This window comes from Ornithorhynchus anatinus, chromosome 13, assembly GCF_004115215.2.
Source record: "Ornithorhynchus anatinus isolate Pmale09 chromosome 13, mOrnAna1.pri.v4, whole genome shotgun sequence".
NCBI classification, from domain to species: domain Eukaryota; kingdom Metazoa; phylum Chordata; class Mammalia; order Monotremata; family Ornithorhynchidae; genus Ornithorhynchus; species Ornithorhynchus anatinus.
This window is the reverse complement of record NC_041740.1, coordinates 39,323,198-39,339,814: the sequence shown is the minus strand read 5'-3', so window position 1 is coordinate 39,339,814 and position 16,617 is coordinate 39,323,198. Positions and strand designations below refer to the sequence as shown.

General features: G+C 64.4%; 1 protein-coding gene across 1 annotated transcript; it reads left to right on the top strand.

Moving 5' to 3' along the window:
• Positions 1–2,568: 2,568 nt before the first annotated feature.
• Positions 2,569–14,733, top strand: TGM1 (transglutaminase 1). The gene is made up of 14 exons (XM_029077309.2): positions 2,569–2,934; positions 3,035–3,223; positions 4,184–4,432; positions 4,827–4,945; positions 5,042–5,149; positions 5,493–5,667; positions 5,954–6,092; positions 6,579–6,682; positions 7,691–7,779; positions 9,561–9,714; positions 10,991–11,272; positions 11,393–11,553; positions 11,927–12,063; positions 14,480–14,733. The coding sequence occupies exons 1-14, from the start codon at positions 2,583–2,585 to the stop codon at positions 14,706–14,708; spliced, it is 2,487 nt and encodes an 828-aa protein (XP_028933142.1). The 5' UTR covers positions 2,569–2,582; the 3' UTR covers positions 14,709–14,733.
• Positions 14,734–16,617: the final 1,884 nt, after the last annotated feature.

Genomic DNA, 16,617 nt, shown 5'->3' with positions numbered 1-16,617 from the left:
ACGCCGTGTCCTCTTCCTCGGCCTCCCCGTTTCCTGCCGGGAAGGCCTCGCTCATCAGGGAGCGGGAGGAGGCCCGCGTGAGCAGAAACACCACTTACACCTGAAAGGAATGGGTCATTGCCTTTCCCCATTCCCCCGTTGGAAGCCGGAGCCATTTTCTCTCCCTCCTCCTTTCCTTCCCCTTCCTGGTGCGGCCGGGCCCCGGGAGCCGTCTGCCCCGGAGGGTCCGGGGCAGAGAGCGGGGCTCCGGGCAGGGCAGATGCCGGGGAAGCCGGTCGGTCGGGATTCCCGGGAAGAATGCCGGGAATGGGATGGGGAAGAGGAAACCCTTTTCTGGGGCAGTCGGCGGCGCGGCCGGGGGGACGGGTGGGGGCTCGGAGGGTTGGGAGGGGTCGGTTCCGGAGAACCACACGTTCGGCTGGGGGGGACGCCGCATCCCGGAAACACCCCCTGAACCGGTGCACCCGCTTCCCGGGCCCCGGGTTCGGGGGAAGGGCCCGCTGGGGGTGGAGGCGGAGGAGGGCGAGGCGGTAAACTGCCCTCAGAGGTTCCCTGAGGGGGACTGAGGCAGGGTGAGGTGGGGGGAAGCCATCCTCGGAGGGGACGGGGTCGGGGTGAAGCGAGGCGAGGGGTGAGCCGTCCTCGGGATGCCGGGGATGAAGCGACGAGGCCTAGTGGAGAGAGCACGGGCCTGGGAGTGAGAAGGATGGGGGTTCTAATCCCCGCTCCACCACTTGTCTAAACGTGTGACTCTGGGTAAATCGCTTGGCTTCTCTGGGCCTCAATCACCTCTGTAAAAGGGGGATTAAGGCCGGGAGCCCCCCGTGCAACAGGAACGGGGTCCGACCCAGTTCACTCGCATCGACCCCGGCGCTTAGTACGGTGACCGGCACGTTAAATGCTTCGCAGATACCACGCTTATCATCATCATTACTAGGGTGAGGGGGTAAATCATCCTCGGAGGCGTGGGGGGGGTGTGAAACGGGGCGAGGGGGCAGACCGTCCTCAGGGGGTGAAGAGGGCGAGGGGGTAAACTCGTCCGAGGTAGCACGGCGGGGGTGAAGCGGGGCCAGGGGACGGGGGCTCGGGGGGGCGCGGGGGCCGCGGAGCGGGGCGGGGAGGCCGGGAGGGGACGGCGGGGACCGGCCGGTGGAGCCGGTCTGCCAGCGGAGGCCGGTGATGTCATCCCTTCGGCAACCCCGGGGCCCTGGGTGGCTACGGGGGCGCTAGGCCGCCCCGCCTGACTTAGGCCCGGCACCGGGCCTGATGGCCCCCGACCCCCGCTCCCAGCCCCCCAGCGTCTCCGCCCTCCGGCTCCCTCTCCTCCCCTCGACGCCCCCCCAACCCACCCCATCCCACCCCACCCCACCCAACCCCAGGGGAGCCAGGAGTCCCGCAGGTGTGGGGAGCCGACCGAGGCGGCCTTCCCGACAGGAAACGGGACCGGACCGGCGGGTCTGACGGGCGCCGCCTCGGGGGTGTGTGTTGGTGGGGGGGGTCTGCTCGCTGCGGCCTAAACCCCCTACCCCCGCACCCCCCCAACCATCCAAAGCGCCCAAGGTGGCAGAGCGTCCCACCCCCCGGGGCAGGTGTGAGGAGGTGGGGAAGGGCCCCTCCCCGCCATGCCCAGGTGCGGATGGGCGGGGGGCTGCCCGGCCCTTTCCTGGAAAGGGGAGGGAGACCCCCGGGGGTGGGGAGAGGGCTGGCCCACCCAGCCGAGTGGGCCAAGGGCCGGCCGGGCCTCTCCCCTTCCCCGGGGAATGGGGCAACCCCCGCTTCCTCTACCCTTGCGGCTCGGCTCCGCCCACCCCTCATAAACCCGGGCCCGACCCCGCCCCAAACTTTAAACTCCCAGCCGCGTCCCGCCGCTCGCCCCGTCGCGGGACTTCGCAGCGCCGACGACAGGTGAGAGCGGCCCGGCCCGAGGGTAGGGGGGAGGTCAAGCCGCTCCTGGGGGGCTCCCCCCCCCACCCGCACCGCTTACGCCACGACCGCCCTCCCACCCCGGGAAAGCGGGGAAGGAGCCCGGTCCGCCCCCGTCGATTCCCCCCCGGGGCTCCCGCTTTCCCACCCCACTCCCCAGTTGCATTTTCCAAGCGCTTTGTACGGCGCCGCGCACATAGCAAGCGCTCAATAAAGACGATCGGAGGAATGAATGAATGCACGCCGGCCGGGGAGGGGGCCGGACCCACCCCCCGAGGGTCCCATCCCTGCCGGACTCTGAGGACTCGTGGGGTCGGATCTAGACAAGTTCGTGGCAAGAGGCCGGGCTTGGGAGTCGGGGGCCGTGGGTTCCGATCCCGCCTCCGTCACACTTGTCTGCCGTGTGACCTCGGGCCAGCCCCTTCGCCTCCCCGAGCCTCAGCGACCCCACCGTAAAGCGGGGATGGAGATTGGGAGCCCCCCCCCCCCGCCCCCGTGGGACCACCGGATGACCCCGGGTCCCCCCCAGCGCTCAGAACGGCGCTCGACGAACAGCGGCACCGTTCTCGGGATGCTCTGGGGGGCCCGGGGTCTCCGGGGGTGCGAGGGGACGTCTGACCCCTCTCTCCTCCTCCCCTCCAGCCCCCAACGCAGGGAGGATGACGGACGACTACCGCTCGGACGTGGGCCGCTGGGCCCGGGGTCCCTGGCGTGCGGACGGCGCCCCGTCCCCGTCCCCGGAGCCGACCCCGACCTCGACCCCCGACGGCCGGTCGGGCCGGTCCTTCTGGGCCCGCTGCTGCGGCTGCTGCTCCCGCCGGAGTCGGGTGGACGAGTCGGACTGGGGGCCGGAGCCCGGGCCCGACGGGTCCGGAGGGCCGGGGAGGGCCGGAGGGTCGGGGAGGGCCGGGGGGCCCGGCTCCCGCGGGTCCGGCTCCCGCAGGCCCGGCTCCCGCAGGCCCGGCTCCCGGGGAGGCACCGTCAACGGGGCCGGCGACGGCACCGTCCGAGGTGAGAGACGGCCCCGCTGCCCGGGCCGGACGGGGCCGGACGGGGCCGGACGGGGCCGGGGGCCGGGCGTCTCCCCCGGGCTGAGCGTTGGGCCTTGCAGATGGCATGCTGGTGGTGACCGGGGTGGACCTGCTGAGCGGACGGTCGAGCCAGAACCGTCGGGACCACCACACCGACGAGTTCGAATACGACGAGCTGGTCCTGCGCCGCGGGCAGCCCTTCCACCTCAGCCTCAGCCTGGCCAGGCCCTACCAGTCCTCCGACCGCATCACCCTCGAGCTGCTCATCGGTGCGACCGGGCCCCTCCGTCACCCGACCGGGGGGGGGGAGGGAGGGTCGGGGGTCACCCTCCGGGGCCGGCCGGGGGCACGGCGGGCCCCAGCGTCGGAGGCACAGAGAGGGACGATCGGCACCCTCCGCTCCTGAAGGGCACGGTGTGGGCGGCGGTGGGGTATCGGCGAGCCACACGGCCGGGGCGGCCTGGGGCGGGGAGGCTGAGTCTCCTGCCTCGGTTTCCCTCCGCCTCGATGGGGTGGGAGAACGGGCCTCTGTCCGTTTCGGTCTCCCGCCGCGTCCGTGCGTGTAGGTGCGTGCGTGTCTGTGAATCCGCCCGACTCCCAGAGTGGGTGTCGTCCCTGGCGGAGGACGCGTCTGACTCCGTCCCTGGTGTGTGAGTATGTGTGTGTGTGTGTGTGTGTGTGTGTGTGTCCCCGCCGCGGCCCGCCCGGTGTCCCGTCGCCGGTGGCCCCCGGCCAGTAGCTCCATCCTCCTCATCGCCGCGCGTTGGAGGTTGGGCCTGCGCCACCCAGGCCGGTGATTATGCGGGTGCCGGGGGCGGGGGACTCCTTGCACCCTCTGATTAGTCCCTGGCCTCTGCCCGCCGCCCCCCCCCGGCCCCAACCTTTAATTTCCCTGCCGTCCCCCCTGCCCCCCGCTTCCCCGGGGCGCCCGGGGAGCGGGCCGAGCCGGCGACCGGGCCCGGAGCGGCGGTCCCGAGGCGGGGGGGGGGGCGTCGGGCGGGCCGGGGCTCCGGGGGCTCGCCCCTTCCTCCTCCCCCCGGCCGGCTGCCGGGGGAACAGGTTTGGGGTGTCGGAGCCGGGCGCTGCCCGGACGCGCGGGTGGGCGGGGCGGGCGGGGCCGACACAGACCGTCGCCGACCGAAATGTCCTCCTCGGCCGCCCGGCCCCCGGCCCCGCCGGGCCCGCCCCACCCTCATCTCACCCAGCCCCTCTCCCCCCAACCCGCCCAGGCTCGACGCCCGAGGTCGGCAAGGGCACCCACATCATCATCCCGGTGGGCAGAGGTGGCGGCGGGGGGTGGAGCGCCCAGGTGACCAAGGCGAGCGGGCAGCACGTCAACCTGCGGGTCAACACCTCTCCCAGCGCCATCGTGGGCAAGTTCCGCTTCACCGTGCGCACCCAGTCAGACGCGGGGGAATTCCAACTGCCCTTCGACCCCCGCAACGAGATCTACATCCTCTTCAACCCCTGGTGCTCTGGTGAGTCCCGGGGAGGGCAGAGGTCACCCGGGCAGGCCGACCTCCCCTCCTCTCCGCCTTGCTGTAACCTCGCTCCTCCTCTTTGCTTTCCCTTGCTCCTCTTCGCTTCTTCTTTTCCCCTTCTCCCTGTCTTCCCCCTTTCCTTTCGGAGGACCTTCTCCTCTGGCCCCAGGCCTCAATCCGGGCCCCAGGGCAGGGCAGGCTGGACCACTAGCCCCTGGAGGAAGGGGTGAGGCCACCTGCTTCCCGTTAACTCACCACCATCTGACTCAGCCTGAGCCCGGCCTCTTTGGCGGGGGGTGGGGGGGGGGGGTCCCGAGCTTCTAGGGGCGGGGAGGGTCTCGGGGATCCCCCCTAAAAGGCGGGCGTATGAGCGCATCCGCCTTGGGCTCAGACGACCCCGTGTTCGTGAACCGGGAGGACTGGCGTCAGGAGTACGTGCTCAACGAGGTCGGCCGCATCTACTACGGCACGGAGGCCCAGATCGGGGAACGCACGTGGAACTACGGCCAGGTAAACCGGGGGCCGCGGCCTGACGGAGCGGGGCCGGGCACGGGGCCGGGGGAGGCCTCGCCTGGGTCTCACCGGCCCCCCGCTCCCGCCCTGCAGTTTGACCACGGCGTGCTGGACGCCTGCCTCTACATCTTGGACCGGCGGGGCATGCCCTACGCGGGCCGCGGCGACCCCATCACCGTCTCCCGCGTGGTCTCCGCCATGGTGAGGGCCCCCGGCACCCCTCCCCGCCGACACGGGCTCCCGGGGCCCGCGCCGAGTCCGGCTCTTCCTCCCCACCTGGCCCGGCCCCGGTGGAATGCACAGCCGGCACGCCCCGAATTCACATTCCTCTGTCCCAGCGGGGGCGGGATGGGGGCGGCCTTCGGGGGGCCGAGCTCGACGGCAGCTGCCCGGGGGCCGGGGGGGAGGACGACGCCGGACCGGTTAACCCGGCCGGGCCGAGCCACCCCCGGAGAGGACGGGGGGTAGAGGCGGCGCCGGAGGGAAGGGCCGGGGTCGCGACCCCGAGAGAGGGTCCCGTCCCGACCACGGGTGCCCGCGGCAGGTGAACTCCCTGGATGACAACGGGGTGCTGATCGGGAACTGGTCCGGCGACTACTCGCGGGGCACCAACCCCTCGGCCTGGGTGGGCAGCGTGGAGATCCTCCTCAGCTACCTGCGCACCGGCTACTCCGTCCCCTACGGCCAGTGCTGGGTCTTCGCCGGAGTCACCACCACAGGTAGCCCAGCCGGCGAGGAGCCGCCACCCCGATTCCCCTCGGAGGTCGTGACCTCTGACCTCTCCCGTTCTTCCCGGCCTCCCGTCCCCTTTTCCCGGGCCCGGTCCGGGCAGCAGCTGCCATGTGGGTGTAGGGCTCGGGCGGGGGCGGCTTGGCAGGCTGGTGTTAATTATTACTAATTAGCGGTAATGAGAGAGAGAGAGAGAGAGAGGCCCGTGGGTTGGGAGGGAGGGGCACCGACCGGGAGGGTGACCCCGGCTCCCCCCTCCGTCCCCCAATCCCCCAGTTCTGCGCTGTCTGGGCATCGCCACCCGCACCGTGACCAATTACAACTCCGCCCACGACACGGACACCTCTCTCACCATGGACATCTACTTCGACGAGAACATGAAGCCCCTGGAGCATCTCAACCGAGACTCCGTCTGGTACGTGAAGCGGGGCGGCCTAGCGGGCTCGGCCCGGGAGTCTGAAGGACCCGGGGTTCTGATGCCGGCTCCGCCGCTTGCCCGCTGTGCGACCCGGGGCGAGTCGCTTCACTTCTCTGGGCCTCAGCTCCCTCATCCCTCCAACGGGGATTGAGACTGTGACCTGGGACGGGGGCCAACCCGATTAGCCTGTCTCTACCCCAGTGCTTAGAACGGTGCCTGGCACATAGTAAGCGCTTAACAAATACTATTGCTATTATTACGTGGGGTCAGCCAGGGGGTGGGGAGACCCCCGGGCTCGGTTCGCCCCCCCCCTCGATCCCCACCCCATCCTTCCTGGGAAGCTGCCTGGTCCCAGAAGGTGGCGGGAACACTGGGATAGGGGAGCCCGTAGACCCAGTCCTCCCTCCGGAGTCCGGGCAGCCCCGGGCCTGCGGTCGCGGAGGCCCGGCGGTAGAGCCAGATCTCCGGTCCCCCTCGCTCCAGGAACTTCCACGTGTGGAACGACTGCTGGATGAGGCGGCCGGACCTCCCCTCGGGCTTTGACGGCTGGCAGGTGGTGGACGCCACGCCCCAGGAGACCAGCAGCGGTATGTCGCTGACCGGTCCCCGACATCCGGCCTCCACCTTCGCCCCCTGAGCCCCGTCACTCCCCCTTCCCCTCCCATCTGAGCTTTGGCCCTATCCCTATCTCTCCCCTCCCTTCCCCTGACTTTCCTCTCCCCTTCACGGCTCTCTCCCTCGAGTCCCGCCAGGCCGGCCTTCCCGCAGCCCCCCGTTCTCCGCACCGTCCCCGCCTCCCCGTCTCGGACAACCTTGCCTTGACTCCCCCATCCTTCAGCCCTCCTCGGTGCAGCGGCCCGCGGTGGGGGGTGTCTCTTCCACTTGACCATCCCCGGGCTAGCAACCCCGCCCCATTTCCGACCCAGCTGGTGAAGTCGGTCGGTCCGTTCGGAGCCGCGGGGGTGACATGGGGTCCGTGAGCCAGCGAGCGGAGATTTCCGCCCTCTCTAGGAGCACGTGCGGGGGGAGAAAAGCCGGGAGCTGAGCCCGTTCCCGTGCGTGCTCTCGGGACTTGACCCCCGACGGTAGAAGTCAATCGGACGGGAGTGTGCCAATGAGCGGGCTAAAATCAAATGGAGCAGGAGTGTGTGAATGACCTGGCCGGGAAGTCAGGGTGGCCCTCTCGGAAGTACGGGAGCTGTTGCTCTGCGCGTGACTGGCAAAAGGACGCCGGACCCGTGTCTGTCTCGGGGAAAGCGGGCGGAGGGCCGCCTCACGGATTCGGCCCGGTCCTCGGAGACCCCTCCGGGCCCGGTGCAAGTCGGGGACCGCGACGGAGGGATGGCAGCAGCGTGTTTATGGCAACCGGCGACGGCGTCATTTAGGAGCGGGCGGAGGGGTGGGCGGGGCCCCGGGTGTCCCGGAGCCGGTCTGCCAGGCTGGGTGACCCGGGCCTTCCGACTGCGGGCGCGCCCGCTCTGTCCCCCCCGGGGCAGGGTAGCTCTGTCCCTTCCCTTCCTGCCCTCCCCGCCGACCTCTGATCCGCGTCCCCTTCCTCCTCTGCCCCTTACCCCGCTCCCGGCTTCTCCCCTCAGGCATCTTCTGCTGCGGCCCCTGCTCGGTGGAGTCCATCAAGAACGGCCTGGTTTACATGAAGTACGACACGCCCTTCATCTTTGCCGAGGTGAACCCCGGGCGCCCGGGCTCCTTGGCATCTAATCATCATTATCGTGACGATGAGGGTATTGATTCGACGCTTACTGGGGCCGGGCCGTGCAGGAATACTCCCGTTCCCCCACCGTGGCCGGCCTGGCGCTCACTGCCCGTGAGGGAGGGAGTGGGAATTTTATCCTCAGTTGACGGATGAGGAACCTGAGACTCGGTGAAATGAGTTGCTCAAGGTCACCCGGCAGGCCGGTGACTGAAGCGGGATGAGAACCCCGGTGTCCTCTCTGCTATTCACTCATTTAATCTTATTTATTGAGCGCTTAGTGCGTGCAGAGCACGCAGTGTGCTAGGCTACACTGCCTCTTATTTGCCTAACCTCCATCTGATGTGAAAAAGCCTTGAAATGCGTGGCTCTCGCAGGGTCTGGGAGGGCGGGGCGGGGTGTTGCCCAGCCTGGAAGGACTCCCATCTGGGCAGGGTGGCCTAGTGAGAAGAGCACGAACTGGTGTGATCCCGGGGAAGTCATTTGACTTCCTCGGGTCTTAGCTTCCTCCTCTGTAAAATGGAGCTGAGAGCTGTGCAGTGCCCTCCTTCCCTCTTAGATTGTGGCCCCGTGTAGGGCAGGGACAGCGCGCGACGTCTTGTAAGCGCTTGATGGACAATGATAATAATAATGTTGGTATTTGTTAAGCGCTTACTATGGGTAGAGCACTGTTCTGAGCGCTGGGGGGGATACAGGGTCATCGGGTTGTCCCACGTGAGGCTCACAGTTAATCCCCATTTTCCAGATGAGGTCACTGAGGCCCAGAGAAGGGAAGTGACTTGCCCACGGTCACCCAGCTGACAAGTGGCAGAGCCGGGATTCGAACCCATGACCTCTGACTCCCAAGCCCGGGCTCCTTCCACTAAGCCATGCTGCTTCCCTTATTAATGGTATTTTTTAAGTGCTTACCATGTGCTAGGCAGTGTACTGAGCACTGGGTAGATAGATAGAGAATAATAATAATAATAATATTGGTATTTGTTAAGCGCTTACTATGTGCAGAGCACTGTTCTAAGCGCTGGGGTAGATACAGGGTCATCAGGTTTTCCCACGTGGGGTGCACAGTGAATCCCCATTTAACAGATGAGGTAACTGAGGCACAGAGAAGTTAAGTGACTTGCCCACAGTCACACAGCTGACAAGTGGCAAGAGAGAGAAGCAGCGTGGCTCAGTGGAAAGAGCCCAGACTTGGGAGTCAGAGGTCATGGGTTCTAATCCCGGCTCCGCCGCTTGCCGGCTGGGTGACGTTGGGCCAGTCGCTTAACTTCTCTGGGCCTCAGTGACCTCATCTGTCAAACGGGGATGAAGACTGTGAGCCCCACGGGGGACACCCTGATCACCTTGTATCCCGCCCCCCCCGTCGCTTAGAACAGTGCTTTGCACAGAGTAAGCGTTTAACAAATACCACCATTATTATTATAGGAGATAATTAGGTCGGATCCAATCCCTTTCCGCTATGGGGCTTAGAGTCTGGAGGGAGAGGGCGAACCGGTAACGAATCCCCATTCGACAGATGAGGAAAGCGAGGCACAGAGAAGTGAAGTGACTTGCCCAGGGCCACCCAGCGGACGGGCGGCGGAGCCGGGATCGGACCGCCCCCCCCCCCCCCAGGTCCTTCTGGCTCCCGGGCCTTTCCGCTAGGCCGTCCTCGTTCCCGATCCCGCCGAGATGATGCCGTTGGGCTCCGCCTGGGGGACGGGGGCCCACCCCCTCCCCCAGATCCCCGCTGACCCCTCCGGGCCGTCACCCCGCAGGTGAACAGTGACAAAGTGTACTGGCAGCGACAGAGTGACGGCAGCTTCAAGATCGTCTACGTGGAAGAGAAGGCCATCGGCACCCTCATCAGTACCAAGGCCATTGGCTCCAACATGCGAGAGGACATCACCCACATCTACAAGCACCCCGAAGGTGCCCTCCCGCGCTCCGGCCCGGGACCCCCGCGCCCTCCCCTCCTTCCGGGGAATCAGCTCTTCTCCTTCATCCTCGGATCCCCCCGGGCCCCCCGTGCTGGCGTTTTTATCCTCACCTATTATTCTTTTATTTTTAAGTGCTCACCGTGGGTCTGGCGCCGTTCTAAGGGCTGGGGTAGATGCGGAGCAATCAGGTCAGGCACAGCCCCTGGCCCACGTGGGGCTCAGAGTCTAAGCAGGAGGGAGAACATGGATTGAATCATCTTACAGCCGAGGAAACTGAGGCGCAGAGAGGTGAAGCCAATGGCCTTGAATCCTCATTTTACAGCTGAGGAAACTGAGGCGCAGAGAGGTGGAAGCCAATGGCCTTGAATCCTCATTTTACAGCTGAGGAAACTGAGGCGCAGAGAGGTGGAAGCCAATGGCCTTGAATCCTCATTTTACAGCTGAGGAAACTGAGGCGCGGAGAGGTGGAAGCCAATGGCCTTGAATCCTCATTTTACAGCTGAGGAAACTGAGGCGCGGAGAGGTGAAAGCGAATGGCCGTGAATCATTTTACATCTGAGGAAACTGAGGCGCAGAGAGGTGAAGCGAATGGGCTTGAATCCTCATTTTACAGCTGAGGAAACTGAGGCACAGAGAGGAGAAGCAAATGGCCCAGGGTCACACGCCAAGCAGGCGGCAGAGCCGGGATTAGAACCCTGGTCCTCTGACCCCCAGGCCCGTGTTCTTTCCACTAGGCTATGCTGCTTTTTCCTTCTCCTAGGGGTCCTCTTCCCACAGCAGTCACTAGGATTTGGTCGGTGGTAGTAATAGGATGTGTTAAGCACCTACTTGTGCAGAGCACTGTACTAAACGCTGGGAAAAAAAGTGTACACATGGAAATTGGACACGGACCCGGTCCCCTGAGGGGCTTCCAAGCTTACAAATCTAGTCTGTCTCCCCCTCCAGACCGTAAGCTCTTTGTGGGCAGGGAATGTGTCTGTCTATTGCTATAACGAACTCTCCCAGGTGCTCGGTCGATGGTATTTATTGAGCGCTTACTGTGTGCGGAGCACTGTACTCACTGACCGAAGTGGGGGAAGACCGGGGACGGGCCCATCGGGTGTAATGAAACGCTACGACGTTAAAATGGCGTGAAGGAAAAGGAGGAAGAACAAGACACAATATAAAAATAATAATGAGTCAGTCCCCGGGGGTCCCTGGAATTCGATCGGTCCCACCCCCAGGGGTCCCCGGGATTCGATCAGTGACACACTCCACCCCCTCCCCAGGCTCGGACGCGGAGCGTAAGGCGGTGGAGACGGCGACGGCCCACGGCAGCAAGCCCAACGTGTACGAATCGCGGGACGCGGCCGAGGACGTGGGGGTGCAGGTGGAGGCGGAGGACGCGGTGATGGGGCAGGACCTGGCGGTCAGCGTGGTGCTGACCAACCGGGGCGGCAGCCAGCGCACCGTGAAGCTGCACCTCTACCTGTCGGTCACCTTCTACACCGGCGTCACCGGCCCCGTCTTCAAGGACAGCAAGAAGGAAGTGGCCCTGGCCCCGGGAGCCTGTGAGTCCACCCCGCGGCCCCGTCCCCCGGGGAGGGAGGGCACCCGGGGAAAGGCGGGGGGACGGACGGACGTGGCGGGGTGGGCCCCGGGTCACGGTGACTCTCCCTCTCCCCCCAAAGCGGATCGGGTGGTGCTCCCGGTAGCCTACTCGGAGTACAGGCCGCACCTGGTGGACCAAGGGGCGATGCTGTTGAACGTGTCGGGCCGCGTCCTGGAGAACGGGCAGGTGCTGGCCAAGCAGCACACCTTCCGCCTGCGCACGCCGGACCTGTCCCTCACGGTGAGGAAGGGGCCGGGCCGGAGGCGGCGGGGCTTAACAGACGCGGTCCGGCCCCCGGGGGGGTCTCACCCCGGCTCCGCCCCGTTGTCTGCTGGGTGACCTGGGGCGAGTCGCTTCACTTCCCCGGGCCTCAGTTCCCTCATCTGTCAAATGGGGACCGAGACCGTGAGCCCCACGGGGGGCGGGGACCGCGTCCAACCCCATCCGCTCGTATCCACCCCAGCGCTTAGTACGGGGCCTGGCACGCGGTGAGCGCTCAACAAAGAGCACAGTTATTTTTACGGTCTCGGGGCTGGGGGGCTGTCGGGGTGGGGGGGGCGGGACTCTCCGGGGGCCGGGGCCCTCTGACCCGGGGCATCCCTCTCCCTCTCAGGTGCTGGGGGCGGCCGTGGTCGGCCAGGAGACGGAGGTACAGATTGTCTTCAAGAACCCTCTGCCCATCACCCTCACCAACGTGGTCTTCCGGCTCGAGGGCTCGGGGCTGCAGCGCTCCAAAGTCCTCAACGTTGGGTGAGCCCCCTCCTCTCTGATTCCTCCTCCCTTGCCCCCCGCAAAATCCACCCGCTCCCCACTTTCCCTTCAGGTCCTCACCGGGTTGGGGAATCTTCACGGTGCAGCCCGAGGCTCCGAGACGGAGTCTGACCTCCCTTGAGTGGCTCTCCACCCACCCGCTCTGTGCCCGCTCGCATACGTGGCCTAGTGGATAGAGCCCGGGCCCGGGAGTCAGGAGGTCGTGGGTTCTAATCCCGGCTCCGCTGCGTGACCTGGGGCAAGCCACTTCACTTTTCAGTTCCCTCAGCTGTCAAATGGGGATTGAGACTGTGAGCCCCACGTGGGACAGGGACTGTGTCCAACCCCATTTGCTTATATCCACCCCAGCGCTTAGTTCCGTGCCTGGCACGTAGTAAGCACTTAACAAATACCATAATAATAATAATTATTATTATTAAAAAGGGCCGGGCCCACTGGCCTGACCCTGCCTGTCTGCCCGGTGTAGCCCCCAACCAGTGGTGGGCTGCAGGACCATCCCCGAGAGCCATAAGGGATCACAGTCCCGTGGGCTGGCGGGAGAAGCTCCCTGCCTGATCGATCAATCGTATTTATCAATCACTTACTGTGTGCAGAGCACTGTAGTTAAGGGCTCGGGAGAGTACGACTGAACAGAGTCCTGCCCCAGAGGACCTAACAGTGCAGAGGGGGGAGACAGACAGTAATAGAAATAAGTAAAATTACAGATAGGTATACAAGTGCCGTGGAGCCGACAATAATTCAAGTTGACGTAGGGCGACGGAGAAGGGAGAGGTAGAGGAAATCACGGCTTAAAAGGAGATGGGATTTTAAAAAGGCTTTGAAGGTGGGGAGAGCCGTCGCCTGTCAGATGTGAAGGGGGAGGGAGTTTCAGACCAGAGGCGGGAGGTGGGTGAGGAGTTGGTTGGCGGTGAGAGGAATGAGATCGAGGTGCGGGCAGTAGGTTGGCATTAGAGGAATAAAGTGTGCGGGTTGGGTTGCGGCAGGCAGTCGGTGAGGTAAGATAAGAGAGGGCAAGGTGATTAAATACTTTCAAGCCAAAGATGAGGAGTTTCTGTTTGACGCAGAGGCAGATGGGCAACGACCGGAGGTTCTCGAGGACCGGGGAGACGCGGACTTAACGGTCTTGTAGGAAAATGATCTGGGCAGCAGAGTGAAGTATGGACTAGAGCGGGGAGAGGCAGAGAGGTCAGCACGGAGGCTGAAGCTGAAGCTTGGAGTGACGTGGTGCTTGTGAGACGGGAAGGACGGCGGTGCCGTCTACGGTGACGGGAAAGTCGGAGGGCGGACAGGGAGATGAGGAGTTCTGTTTCGTTCGAGGCGTCGGCGTGACGTCTCGGTAGCGATGTCCTCAAGGCAGGAGGGAACGTGAGACTGTACGGAAGGAGAGAGGTCGGGGCTGGAGATGTAGATTTGCGATTCATTCTCATAGGGACGGTAGGGAGAACACATAGGAAGCGCTTAGCAAATACCATCATCCCCATTGTTATTGTGAGTTGAAGCCATGGGAGCCAATGAGTTTTCCGAGGCCGTGGGGGAAGATGGAGGATGGAAGGGGACCCGGAACGGAGCCTCGAGGGGACACCCCCCCCCCCCAGTTCAGGGGGCGGGAGGCAGAGGAAGAGCCCGCGGATGAGACTGAGGGCCAGAAGGAGAGGAGGAGAACCGGGAGAGGACTCTGTCGCTGAAGCCGAGACCGGATAACGTTTCCAGAGGTTGGGGGTGACCTAACCCGAGGATTACTCAGTCTACGCTCAGGAGGAGGAGAAATTGGCAGTAAATAGGCTGGCTGGGTGGTGTAGACGTCCCTCCCCAGCCTGGGAGGATTTGGGGGTCTCCAGCTGGGGAAACTCAATAGACGCCCCTCCTTCTTCATCTCAAGGTGGTTCGGTTCGGTCCTGGTTCTTCGCTTCTAGGTGGCCGGCAGACCCACCTTGAAGTGGAGGTGGTCTTGGCCCGAATTGGGGACCCCGATTGGTGAACATCTGGTAGTTCAGCGTGGCCTAGTGAGTTAGAACCCGGACCTGGGAGTGAGAAGGACCTGGGTTCTAATCCCAGCTCCCTGACCCGTCTGCTTTGTGACCTTGAGCAAGCCGCTTCTCTGTACCTCAGTTACCTCACCTGTAAAATGGGGATTAGGACCGCGCACCCCACGGAGGCCCGGGACTGTGTCCAAACTGATTAGCTGGGCTCTTCCTCGGTGCTTAGAACAGTGCCTGCCCCAGGGGAAGCGCCGAACAAATTATTATTATGGGTTCATCTGCAGGCCCGACGCTTCTGCGTGTGACCTGCGCTTCTGTTTAATGCCCAGTGGCCCCGGAATCCCCTTGGGCCGCTCTCGGTCTCGTCCGGGGTCCCTGTCCCTCTGACGCCCCCCACCCTCCACCTCTTCCCGCAGAGACATCGGGGGCAATGAGACGGTGACGCTGCGTCAGACGTTCGTGCCGGTGAGGCCGGGCCCCCGCCAGCTGGTGGCCAGCTTGGACAGCCCGCAGCTCTCCCAGGTGCACGGAGTCATCCAGGTGGACGTGGCCCCCGCTCCCGACGGCAGCTCCTTCGCCGGGGCCCGGGGCAGCAGCAACCGTTCCGGGGAAAACATCCCCATGGTGGGGCGAGGCGAGGGCTAGCCCGAGACCGGGCACAGACTGGGGCACGGGCGGGGGCGGCGGGAGGGGGTGGGGAGCGCCAGGGGCACAGAGGGGGGGCATCCGGGAACTCTCGGGGGCAGATTGGTTCTCACACCCACCACCTGGCACTGGAGCAAATAAAGGTGTTTGTTTTTTTTTTTAATTGAAGCTGCCGGTCTGTCTGTCTGTCCGGGACCTCCGCTGGGGTAATAACAGTGATGGTAATCACGGTGTCTGCTAAGCGCTTACCATGGGCCGGGCACTGTACTAAGCGCTGGGGCGGGTACAAGCAAATCAGGTGGGACGCGGTCCCCGTCCCGCACGGGGCTCACGGTCTTTCTTCATCCCCATTTTTCAGACGAGGTAACCGAGGCACCGAGAAGTGAGGTGGCTTGCCCAGGGCAACACGGCAGACAGGTGGGTGGGCCGGGATTAGAACCCGTGACCTGTCCGGGAACCGAACTCGCCCTCCCTCACCCAATCATCAGTACAGTGTTCTGCACGTAGTAAGCGCTCAAGAGATACTACCGAATTTACTGAGCGTTTACTTTGTCCAGAGCACCGTACGAAGCGCTCGCAGGCAATAATATAAATGAATAATGGATACGGATCAGACGGGAGAGGGAGAAGAGGAAAGGAGGGTCGGGGAAGGCCTCTCGGAGGAGATGGGCCTTCAGAGCTGGGGGAGGACGGTCGTCTGCCGGATATGAAGAAAGAGGGGGTCCCGGGCAAGAGGATGTGGACAAGGGTGAGCTAGACGAGACTGAGGTAATAATAATAATAAGGTTGGTATTTGTTAAGCGCTTCCTATGGGCCGAGCACTGTTCTAAGCGCTGGGGGAGATACAGGGTCATCAGGCTGTCCCACGTGAGGCTCACAATCTTCATCCCCATTTACCAGATGAAGGAACTGAGGCCCAGAGAAGTGAAGTGACCTGCCCCCAGTCACCCAGCTGCCGAGGGGCAGAGCCGGGATTCGAACCCATGACCTCTGACTCCCAAGCCCGGGGTCTTCCCACTGAGCCGCGCTTGTAGGTCGGGGTCAGTCCCGGAGCCTCACGGATTCCACGGGCCCGGACACCCGACTCACAGCCAGTCGACCACTCCTCCTTGGAAGCAACGCGGCCTACTCGGCAAGAATGTGGGCCGGGGAATCGGAGGGCCTGGGTTCTAATCCAGGGGGATTAGAGGTTAGGCAGGGAGGAGGGACGTCAGCCGTCTGGACTCCACACCCCTTCCTGGAACAAGTCCCAGCACGGACCTGCGGAATTCAGTCGGAGGGATCGGGGCTGCCTCAGGACGGCAGGGAACTGAAGGAGGGGCACGAAATGGTTTCCCAGCTGCTGGGTCCCGGGGGTGGGTCGGGCAGCCCCCTCGAATCCCGAACTGGGGAGGGGGGAGGAGCACGAGGCGGTTTCCCCGCAAGTTGCCGGCCTTCGTTAACAGTATCTGTTAAGTGCCCACTATGTGCTAGGCGCTATACAGAGCCGGGGGGTAGATAATGTTGGTATTAAGCGCTCACTACGTGCGGACCGCTGTTCTCCAGAGTACTGTACAGGGTCATCAGGGTGTCCCACGTGAGGCTCCCAGTCTTCATCCCCATTTGACAGATGAGGGAACTGAGGCCCAGAGAAGTCAAGTGACTTGCCCACAGTCACCCAGCTGACAGGTAGCAGAGCCGGGACTCGAACCCGTGACCTCTGGCTCCCCAGCCCGGGCTCTTTCCACTGAGCCACGCTGCTTCTCTAGATACAGGCTAATCAGCTTGGTCACAGTCCCTGTCCCACGTGGGGCTCACAGTCTTCATCCCCATTTGACAGATGAGGCAACTGAGGCCCAGAGAATAAATAATAATAATAACGGTGGTATTTGTTAAGCGCTTATTATGTGCCAAGCACTGTTCTAAGCGC